Source organism: Sapajus apella, unplaced genomic scaffold (genome assembly GCF_009761245.1).
Source record: "Sapajus apella isolate SASKATOON/1434 unplaced genomic scaffold, GSC_monkey_1.0 scaffold61, whole genome shotgun sequence".
Taxonomy (NCBI): Eukaryota; Metazoa; Chordata; class Mammalia; order Primates; family Cebidae; genus Sapajus; species Sapajus apella.
In genome coordinates, this window is record NW_022437001.1 from 13245288 (window position 1) to 13256924 (window position 11637).

The following is an 11637-nucleotide window of genomic DNA, read 5'->3' on the forward strand; positions in this document are numbered from 1 at the left end:
TGATTCACCCACCTTGGCCCCCCAAAGTGCTGGGATTACAGGTGTGAGCCACCACACCCGCCCAGGAGCTCTTTTCTGATGTGAAAGGAAGAAGTAAAATGAAGTCCTAAGCCTAGGGCATGACATCTCAGTGTTGGAAGAGACCTATAAAATCAGAGTCCCTATTATTTGATAATAAAAAGGAATGAAGTACTGATATATGCTACAACATGGATGAGAATTGTAGACACTATTCTAAGTGAAAGAACATATGATCCCATTTATATGAAATGTCCAAAATGCAGGAAATCCATAGAGATAGAAAGTATATGAGTGGTTCCCTAGGGCTGGGGAGGGTGATGACGAGTGTCTGCTGATGGGTATGAGATCTCATTGTGGTGTGATGAAAATGTTCTAAGGTGAGTGTCCTAAAATTAGATGATGGCGATGGTTGCAGAATTTTTTGTATATTTGTGATATTCAGTGGCTGAAAGGCCACTGAATTATCTGCTTCAAAAGGGTAAATATATATAAAGGAGTACATATGTTAATACTCTGTATATAAATGATATATTAACAAAGCTGTTATTTTTTTAAAAAATCAAATAATCCTCTTAGAATTTGAGCCTCCTCTTCCATCTGCTCATTGAACCTCTTCTTGGAAACCTCCATTGGTGTCGAGCTTACATTATCCACAAAGGTAGCTGTCCAGACAAATGAAACAGATGTTACAAAATTAGCTTCTGGGCTCTGATGACTAGAAAGTTCTTTTTTTTTTTTGGAGATGGAGTCTTGCTCAGTCGCCCAGGCTGGAGTACAATGGTGTGATCTTGGCTCACTGCAACTCCTGGGTTCAAGCGATTCTCCCGCCTCAGCCTCCTGAGTAGCTGATAGTACAGGCACCTGCCATCATGCCTGGCTAATTTTTGTATTTTTGTAGAGCTGGGGTTTTACCATGTTGGCCAGGCTAGTTTTGAACTCCTGACCTCAGGTGATCTGCCCACCTTGGCCTCCCAAAATGTTAGGATTACAGGCGTGAGCCACCGTGCCCAGCCCAGAAAGTTCTTTATATTGAGCCCAAACGGGTTTCCCTGTATTCAGCCCTTGGCCCTAATTGTCTGCCTTTCTTTCCTGTGTCCCATGTCAGCCTCTGTTTTACATGGTAGCCCTACAGACACTTTAGTAGTCTTTACATGACCCCTGAATGTGTTCTTCCCAAAGCCAAACATCTCTGACTATTCTCTAGATGATGTAATTGGGATTTTTTGTACCATCATAATTGCTCTCCTTAGATTGGTCTGAGAATGCCAGCTCTTCTTGGGAGCGGTAAGCTGTATGCAGCCTTTTCTGCTCAGTTGTAGCTTGCAGTCCCTCAGTCATCTTGCTTGTTAGCATAAGCAGAATCAGATCATGTTCATTTCATCTGTAGGAAAATTGCCAGGATTTGGAGGTTCCTCAAGAATGTCCCTTCCTGCATCCGTGAAATGGCTTAAAAATTTTCCTGGCAGCGATTTGGTCTCCTTGGCAGCCCGTAACAAGCACTGAAGCTGCAACTTCTGTTTAAAGGACGGGTGGAAATGGCAAAGGACATGTGTCATGTGAAATGAAACTGACACTGTGATTAACGCCAAGGCTTTCATGGCCAGGGTGAATTAGGCCAAAGCGTCATTCCAAGCTGCACACAGCTTAACAACAACCCTTTAAAGCGGTGGTAACAATCATAAATGCTACTTAAGACTACTCCTTTAAAATAAACCAGGTTGTTGGTTTCATTGCAAGGACATGATTTTTCTCACCAAAAGGAAGGAGACAAAACAAGGTTTCATTTGTACAAAATCAAGTCCCTGTACTCTGCAGGTTTTCATTTTGTTTATTGCTGTTTTGACTTTGTTTGCAAGCCCAGGGTGACCAAATCTTAGTTATTTGGTATGATGAGAAGACTACTCGAATAATAACCAAATATAAAATTCAGATAATTCATGGGGCTTTCATTTGTTTCAAAAATCATTGGTATTGATATGTACATTTTTTTTTTCTTGAGGTGGAGTTTCGCTCTTGTTGCCCCGGCTGGAGTGCAATGGTGTGATCTTGGCTCACTGCAACTTCCGCCTTCCAGGTTCAAGCAGTTATCCTGCCTCAGCCTCCCAAGTAGCTGGGATTACAGGCATACACCACCACACCTGACTAATTTTTGTACCTTTAGTAGAGACAGGTTTTTACCATGTTGATCAGGCTGGTCGTGAACACCTGACCTCAGGTGATCCACCTGCCTTGGCCTCCCAAAGTGCTGGGATTACAGGTGTAAGCCTCCACGCCTCTACCTGGTATGCACACTTTAACATAAACAAAACACTTCCATAAGCTGTTTTAACTGCCTTCTAGTACAAAGTGCCAAATGGACAAATAGATAAGAACTGCTTTCCTAAGCAACCTGTAGACAAGGGGCTAAACCAGTTTGGCACAGAGGTTCGGTTTAACTGCTAATTGTGTAGCTATGGTTTACAGACCACTTACTCCAGGCTGGTACTGTGCTAGATGCTCTTTATGCATTCTCTTATTCAGTCCTCCTAGAAATTCAGTGAGGCCACTGCCATCACCATCTGGAATCAGACAGGAAAAGCAGGTCTCTGAGGCAGAGAGGTTAAGTGCTCTTAACCGCTGTGTCTTCAGGCCATCTTTAACAATCAACACCTGAAATGATTCTTTCTTTTCAGTATGCCTGTTAGCCACACTCTGAAAATGATGATGATAGTGAGCAGGAACATGAAAATAAAAGAGGATTATAAGAGAAGCTTTAGGTCTGGAAATTAAACACAGGGTCTGTTTTTTGTTTTTGTTTTTCAGTGTACCAGAGCTGTATTTTAGGAACTTTTTTTTAGTGAAATATGTTAATTTTTTTTTTTTTTCCCGAGCCAGGGTCTCTGTCATCCAGGTTGGAGTGCAGTGGCCCGATATCAGCTCACTGCAACCTCTGCCTCTCAGGCTCAAACGATCCTCCCACCTCAGCCTCCCAAGTAGCTGGTACCAACAGGTGCACACCACCACCCCCAGGCTAATGTTTTGTATTTTTGATAGAGACAGAGTTTTACCATGTTGCCTAGGCTAGTCTTGAACTCCCAAACTCAGGTGTCTGCCCGCCTCAGCCTCCCAAAGTGGTGGGATTACAGGCATGAGCCGTGCACCCAACCAAATGAAATATTTCAACTTAAGCAGAGTTGTGATTTTCATAAGGAATTCTTGAATCCACAGTCCATGCATCTTGTTTGTGGTGGAGTGCAGGTTGATAATTCTGCTGACTTGTGTGCTCACATAGGCAAAACATGCATGCTCGCGGGCAGGCAGTAGCCAGTATTAGTGGAATCCTACTTTGTGCCAGGCACCGCATAAGGTGCTTTCTGTATGTGGGCCCATTTTGTCATGACAAAGACCCTGTGGGATAACTGTTACTAGTATTATCATGATTTTACAAATGAGGAAAGTGAGATTCAGAGATATGAGGTGGACTTTTCAAGAGGATGCAGTAAAAATGTGTGGCATCAGGACTCACACCAGAGTCTTCTTACACCAAGTTAGGTGTCCTTTCCACGGCCTCCCAAAGTGCTGGGATTACAGGCATGAGCCACCATGCCCGGTCACCAAGCACCAATCTAATTTAGGGCCTGGAACCTTCTCCTTTGCTGTCTCGCCAACCTTTGTCCAAAATATGACTATAAACTGGGTGCAGTGGCTTACACCTGTAATCCTAGCACTTTGGGAGGCCAAGGTGGGCCGATGACTTGAGGCCAGGAGTTCAAGACCAGCCTGGCCAACATGGCAAAACCCCGTCTCTACTAAAAATACAAAAAAATCAGCCAGGCATGGTAGTGCACACCTGTAATCCCAGCTACTCCGGAGTCTGAGACATGAGAATCGCTGGAACCTGGAAGGTGGAGGTTGCAGTGAGACGAGATCGTGCCACTGCACTCCAGCCTTCACAACAGAGCAAGACTCTGTCTCAAAAAAAAAAAAAAGACTATAAATGAATAAGATTGATTTGACTAGACACATATAAAAACCTTCCTGGCCGGGCACGGTGGCTCAAGCCTGTAATCCCAGCACTTTGGGAGGCCGCGGCGGGTGGATCACGAGGTCAAGAGATTGAGACCATCCTGGTCAACATGGTGAAACCCCGTATCTACTAAAAATACAAAAAACATTAGCTGGGCATGGTGGCGTGTGCCTATAATCCCAGCTACTCAGGAGGTTGAGGCAGGAGAATTGCCTGAACCCAGGAGGCGGAGGTTGCGGTGAGCCGAGATCACGCCATTGCACTCCAGCCTGGATAACAAGAGCAAAACTCCGTCTCCAAAAAAAAAAAATCTTCCTGGCCAGGCCTTACATATATCCCTTTCAGCAGCTGTTAGGTGAGCTAAGTCTACTTACTGCGTATTTATCTGCCTGTTCTGCAGGGAGCTGTGCAGTTGAACAGGGCTGGGAGCCTTTGGCAAATGAACATAGCCATAGTGTTAGCCTCGTTTCTGGTCCCGAGAGGACTTGTTATAGGGAGGAGATACTGCTCCCTTCACAGGATGCTTCACAGGAAAATACTAAATAAGCACGTTCGAAGAGAGGTCTAGACTTCCCTCTTGGGAAGAAGTCTTCATCTACTTTCATGCTAGAATGAATAGGGTGGAATACAGAGTTTTTGTCTTTGAAAATCCACAGGGCTGCCGGGTGCAGTGGCTCACCCCTGTAATCCCAGAACTTCAGGAGGCCAAGGTGGGCGGATCATGAGGTCAGGAGATCAAGACCATCTGGCTAACACAGTGAAACCCTGTCTCTACTAAAAATAATTTTTAAAAAATTAGCTGGGCATGGTGGTGGGCACCTGTAGTCCCAGCTACTTGGAAGGCTGAGGCAGGAGAATCGCTTGAAGGTTGCAGTGAGCCAAGATCGTGCCACTGCACTCCAGCCTGGGCCACAGTGAGACTCTGTCTTAAAAAAAAAAAAAATCCTCAGGACTTTTTCTTACAACTCCAAAAGCACTCTGGTGAAGCCTACTGCCTGAGGTACAGCCAGGTAATCTGATGCTGCTGGCCAGACAAGCGCAAATGCTGGCAGGCTACACTGGATCTGATTTCTCATTAAGGACAGATTTTTGTTGTAATCATGATTGTTGGTTTATAAATGCAAGGTGGTAAATATGCTTTAAAAAAAAAAAAAAGAGCAGTTCTTTTCAAACTTTAATATACCAGTGGATCACCTGGGGGTGTCGCTAAAATGCATATTCCAATCCAGCAGGTCTGGGATGGGGCCGAGATGCTTCATCTCGGGTGAAACTGATGCTGGGTGACCACACTTTGGGCACTTACCAGGCAAGCTGGGGAAGAGCGCCTGGGGGTGATTCCTGTATCAGCCTCTCCCTAGCCTTTGCTTCCAACCTCCTCATCTGGCCCAGGAATGACTGTATGCATCTTGATGTTTAGGTTTGTCCACCCCCGTTTTGGGCCCATCAAATGCATCCGCACCCTGAAAGCAGTGGAGGCCGATGAGGAGCTCACCGTTGCCTATGGCTATGACCACAGCCCCCCCGGGAAGAGTGGGCCTGAAGCCCCTGAGTGGTACCAGGTGGAGCTGAAGGCCTTCCAGGCCACCCAGCAAAAGTGAAAGGCCTGGCTTTGGGGTTCAGAGACCCGGAATAGAACCTTGGATCTATGCACTACGTTTATCCGACAACGGACAACCAGGGACTGCTCATGCTGTGATGTCACATCCTCTCACCATGCGTTAGCAACGACTTTCTCGCATACTAACTAGGTTTGACTGTATTACTCATACCAGATTTAAAATTAGCTAGCCTTGCAACAACGTCCTACTGAGAGGTATTGTCGAGCATTTGACATAGACAGCGTGATGTTCTTTGGTGGCTCAAGTCTAAATCTGTACCACATTCAGAGATGCCAAATGATTAGGCTGAAACAGGGAAATGGGGTATTTCAGTCATTTTTAGTCAGTGGTTTTTCCATAGTGTTTTTTTCCTATGGCCAGTGCAAACTGTGTTATCACACTTGCATATGTGCCGTATTGAGGGTTGAGAATTACTACATCTTTATTCTCTAAATGTAGTATAATTTGCCTTTTAACCTTTGATCTGTATCTTGCAATAGAATGGCTTTGTTTTTTTCCTAGTGAATAGAAGCCCACTTCTAAAGTCATTTCACCCCTCAGTCCTATTCTCTATCTTAGATAGCCTTTACAAGAGAAAACTTCCAAATGGATTTTTGCATCAGTAGCAGTGTGTAGGTCTCTCTGGTTCTTTCTATATCATCATTTTATCATTATGTCCTAATATAAAGTACTGGCTCATAGGGCCAGGGTATTATTATAGAATATTATTCTCGCATGTAAACAAAGATATCTTTGCTTTAAGATGTGAGAAGAAATGAATTTACTTTGTTTGCATTAAGTTATGGAAGAGTTGTAATATATACTTTAAGAAAGAAGAGAAGAAAATTAGTATTTCTAAGCGGTAACTGTGGCAATTTTGCAATATTTTCAATAGTGCTAGTAATTTTTTTCTCCTTGAGTACACATTAAATGTACATAACATAGCGCAGTCAGGTTTGTGGCACAGTGCATTGAATTCAAAAGTCAAATAAGAAACTTGAATTCTAACAGAATTCAAAAAAATTATTTTTACTCAGTACTACTAAGGCAGACATACTGATTACTAAGTACAAATCAAACCTTGATGCAAAAACTCTTCATCATTGTAATTTCAAAGCACTTACCTGCTTCAAAACATTGTAAACTAAGACTGAACACCTGTATAGTTTAAAAGCAACACTATCAATAGCATTTCAGCCATTTTGCCAGCCATGTGTCATCACAACTGCAGAAATAAGGAGAAAACCCCTGTTTTTTAGTTTAGCTAATTAGATCTGTAACATCACTGGGATGGCTCTGAATGAATTCTGAGAGTTTTGTTTTTCATAAGCACCCTCACCACATGCCATAGCCGTGTCTCCTTTAGACACCTCGATGCGGTGGCTGGAAGGACTGGAGAGCAGCCGTTGCTCTGATCTGCAGCTGTCAGCTGTGGTTCCTGTCACCTGAGTCAGTGTGGTCTGGAAAGCTAAGGCCTTCCAAGCTGTAGCAGATAGTGAGCTCTGGCTGATGAGAGAAGGTTTGCAGCGGGAGAAGAGTAAAGACATAGGCAGAAGGAAGTTTGCTATTTCTTGTCAGTTGCACATTGCTTTATGAAGACTACAACAAAAGTACTTGATCCCAGACTGCTCATGACTTTCAGTTCAGATGACCCCTGGGCACACTGACAGAGTTGCCCTTCCCTTCTTTGCTAGGCCAAGCTTCATAGAGCACTCGGTTGCATGCTTTGCAGCTAGGTGGCAATGGCTTCAGGGAGATCAAGTTGGATTCCTGCTTGAACGCTTAAGCCGATGGTTCACCCATTAGAGGAAGTTGTCAGTGCTTTCAGAAAAATTGCCCACCAAAGGAAACCGAATAGAGCTTTTAGATTTAAAGGCACCAGGATAGGGTCACTGTTGTTCTGTAGAAAGAGACCGTGTTCTACACTGTGACAGATGGGCCAGGGCCTCTGGACTTGTATTCTGATAGGTGCTTTAATTTAAATGTGTCCCAAAGGGAGTGGCTGTCTTCAGGAGAAAGGTGGTTTGCATTCACCTCACTCAGGTGGGTTGTGCATCCAGGGCAGAGAATGCGGTCAGGGAGAGGATGGTGCCAGTCACATCCCCCATAAAGCTATGCTCTGAATGATTTCATTCCTGAGGATGATAGCATTCTGGTCCTGGCTGTGGTGGGGTACAATTTCTGTCCTAAGGCCTACTCTAATTATCCCATTCAAATGGAATTTTTTCAAAATTGGATAAAAGGAACTGAAGAGTTGTAAGTAGTGATTAGTCAGCTAATCAGTTTTTCAGATGAGATTTTGAATGGTAACACTCTGAGCTTAAAACTCAGCAGTATGTCTGTGACCTCCACACAAATCAGAGGAAGCAACGCACCCATGCTGAGCCTGACTGTGTCTTCCTCCCAACTGTCTTCATACTTTCTGTGTCTTCCAGCTCTTCTTTCTCCTTTGGGCTCTCTTTCCTCTTCTCTCTGATACGTGAGAACGCCTGGGTGTCCAGCCCCAGCTGCCCTCTCCTATTCCCTGTTCCAAGTCCTCTGTGCTGTCCTCTTGTGGGTCTCTCTGGCTGTGGGTATGTCCTTGGGACCCTCCCCATCTGGCTTTCCCTCTGTGTGTCCCTCGCTCCGTTTGCTTGTGTCTCTGGCTCTGTCTCCCCCATCCCTCCCCTCACACACACATACTCCCAAATATAAGGCTCCGTTGCAGGTTGGAATCAGAGTGTTGCTTGAGATTCACTGAGTTCTGTAGGTAGGGAAAGAAGTCAAGGGAGTGGAGGTTCTATAAGGAATTAACAGCTGAGAACAGGAGGGTTTGTTCCTTGTTTGAACCTAAGCACAAGTGGAAAAGAATACTCAGAATGCATGTTTTTTATGTTACATCCGCTGGGGAAGGAACTATGTCAGGAAGCCACGCATCTGGTCATTTCATCAGCATCAGAATCACAGCAGACGTGGAAGATTCCATGTAGTGGGGAATAAAGAAATAACTTCTTGCTCTCCTGAAAAACAGCAGGAGCCTGTGCATGTGTGTGTGAGAGAGACACTGTAATCTCAAGGGGATTCACTCAGAGCTGTCTCAGTCCAACTCCTGCATGATCAGATCTTCCCTTAGCATCTTTTCTGTGATGAAATATTATCTTGTGTTAGAGTTAGGAATAGGAACTAACCTGTAGGAGCATGTCCCCAAATGGACATTTGAATGGACTAACAAAAACAACTGGAAAGATTGAATTTCCGACACAAAGGAATGATGAGATCAAAAAGAAAGCAGTGAGGAGGACTTGAGTCTTGTAGTACCTATTCTTATTTTAACTTGCTTCATCCCTGATCTACCTGAGACACTAAGAAGGAAATTAGTTTTCCAAGACCTCTTTGAACCTGTCTGGGACTGTAGTTAAATCTATTTGCCCTATGGGGGTTCTTCACACTTGAAAAACTCTTTCCTTATCACCAACAACCCAGAAAGGCCAATGAGGCCAGTGTAACCATTTTTAACATTTAAATGTAACTATTAAAATTGCATTAATTGTAAACAGTGAATTAAAGGTTTGTCTTCTCTGGGAGACAGTATGTGGCACTTTTAGTAAATTTCATTTAATATATGAAAATTTAAATCACTCACTGCAACATGCATGTAAAATCTTCCAAGAAGGTAGAGGTATCCTGTTCTGTTTTGCTTTGTTTTAAAACAGTTGCCTCAAGCTTCTGTCTTAAGAGTAGTTACTTAGAATCCAGATATCTTTTGTTTTAGAAAAACAAGCAAAACTATGTTGCAAGACTGACAGTTGTAATGTTTACTTGCCACAGATCAAAGGTTCACAAAATATATCAAATTTACATCTACTTGGGGTACCTTGATAGATTATTATTGTTTTTCTTTTATCTTTCCCTTCAGGAATTTGGAATCTTGATGTCACTTTTTTTAATTTTAAAAATACTAAATTTTAATAGTTTTCTTTTGCCAAATGTGTGCATACATATTCAAAGCAATGAAACTATTTCAAGCCATACAACCACAGGGATGGGAACCCTTTTCAGAAATTTTAATGTGTTTGTATGTAAATAGATGTTTGTATGAAATATTTTCATGATAGAATGAATATATTTAAATGAAGTTGAATTATTCCAGTGCTACTTAAACACATTACACAAATTTTGGTGAGAATTATCTGAGTCTATTGAGATGTAATGCAGATCAATTTTGATTTTTAAAAATCAAAAGCCTACAATAACTCTGACTCACAGCAACTTCCTCGGCGTTGTTGCACCTGACGTGGAGAGAGCTTGTAGGCTTCCCCAGTGCCTCAGCCGCTTCCTGGTGGAAGTTAGGTGCTAATGGAGGTGTGTTCACCTTTTTAGTGATATCACTGCAGGCCTTTGAGGGGCCTGAGAGTGAATCAGAGGCATTAGAGACACCGGTGCAGTTATCTGGAGCACAATTTCTTTGCAGGGCAGCAGAATCAGAAGCCAGACTTGGCCATGTGAACCTCGGAACTGGGTTTCCCGGCCACCATCAACCGCCACCCTTACTGCCTAGTCACACATGTCAGGGAGGCTGCCCTCAGTGGAGTTGGGGTTCAGACCCCAGGGTGGGACTTCACGGTTTTGCCAGCAATCTCTACCTTCTGACTTCCGCCTCGCAGAGAGGAAGGAGAAGGGAGCAGCTGGCAAGGGGCCCATTTCTCAGCACAGTACATTTCCTGTCTCAGCTCTGGAAGACTATGCACCCAAGCACCAAACTTCCAACCAGAGAGACAGACGTCCTCCGATAACAAAAATCCTTGCTTCCTCTGTCTGTGACTTTACACACAGTTGTTCAAAGTTGTTTAATACCAAGACCAATCACATCCCTAGGACATACCTCCCAACTCTCCTGACTCTTATGTTACTGAAAAAAACAAAATCAAACAAACAAAAAAAACTCCTTTATGATGATTCAACTTAACTGGGGTTTTTTGTTGTTTTTTTTTCCACTTTGGTCCTGGATATAATGAAATGATTCATATTAAGACAAATTTGCACTGTGTATAGTAGCAATACGAACACACATGCCAATGTATCTTAACATATCTATTTGGTTACATTTTGGATTACAATAATTAACCTTGATTCATATATTAGGAAGCTATAGGGACTATGTAATGCCTGCTTATCATATTGGAAAATTATGTCCATGATTCTGAGCTCCCTTCTTCAAAAGTTTCCTCCTGGGTTTTCTATGTTCCCTTTTTATTCTGAAATACATTTATTAGGTTGTGAGGTATGTTTAAGGGTAGAAGCCAGGGGTATGCTTTCAGCATTTATTGCAACCAAAAGTTAACCCCATCACAGTTAATGAGCACCTTTGGTCTCTTGCGGAATTTGAACTAAATCTATGAGCCTTATTCAATATCTATAATTCTATGATTTTTTTAAATTATGGGAAATTAATGAAAGATGTTTACATGAATAATGTTTGCCCTTACTGTGTTATGAATGAGTTTTTTGTAGTGTGTCTGGGTGCATGATGCAAGAGAGTAGGAAAAATGTTTCTGAAACAAAACTTGACAAATATTTGTTATGAAAGTAAATTTAAAGACTGCTATAATTGCGCTATAGAAACAATGCAAGTATTAAACAAAATATACAATCATCTGTCGTTGTCTTCCTTTGGTCATCCAGGTTAAAAAAGCAGTAATGGTTTTCGTATAATGTGTCTATCTGTATATTTAAGTTACTAAGTGAACTTCCCATTTTAAGTTTTTTTAAAATATTATTATCCATTTATCATTTTCAGAGCATTCTATTAAGAGCTGAGGGTGAGTCTGAAAAGCTTGGAGCTTGCTATGCATTTGATATGACTCCACATACACCCATAAATCCAGAAGGATTAGCCACACCAACAGAAAGTGTTTGACTAAATTCATACGTGTTAGGGGTATGGATTGCAAATGAGATGATCAGGGAAAATAGCTGAAATACAGGAAATTTCAATCCATGATTTAAAGAAAATAGATTTTGTTACACGTTGTG

At 42.5% G+C, this 11637-nt stretch overlaps 1 protein-coding gene across 1 annotated transcript in view; it reads left to right on the forward strand.

The window, feature by feature from the left end:
• The window catches only part of SETD7 (SET domain containing 7, histone lysine methyltransferase), a 51853-nt gene extending 40596 nt beyond the window's left edge, over positions 1 to 11257 (forward strand). The window contains exon 8 of the mRNA XM_032246524.1: positions 5445 to 11257. Within this exon, the coding sequence (XP_032102415.1) occupies positions 5445 to 5625 (181 nt within the window). The 3' untranslated portion in view covers positions 5626 to 11257. The remainder of the gene's footprint in view (positions 1 to 5444) is intronic.
• The last annotated feature ends 380 nt before the right edge of the window (positions 11258 to 11637 follow it).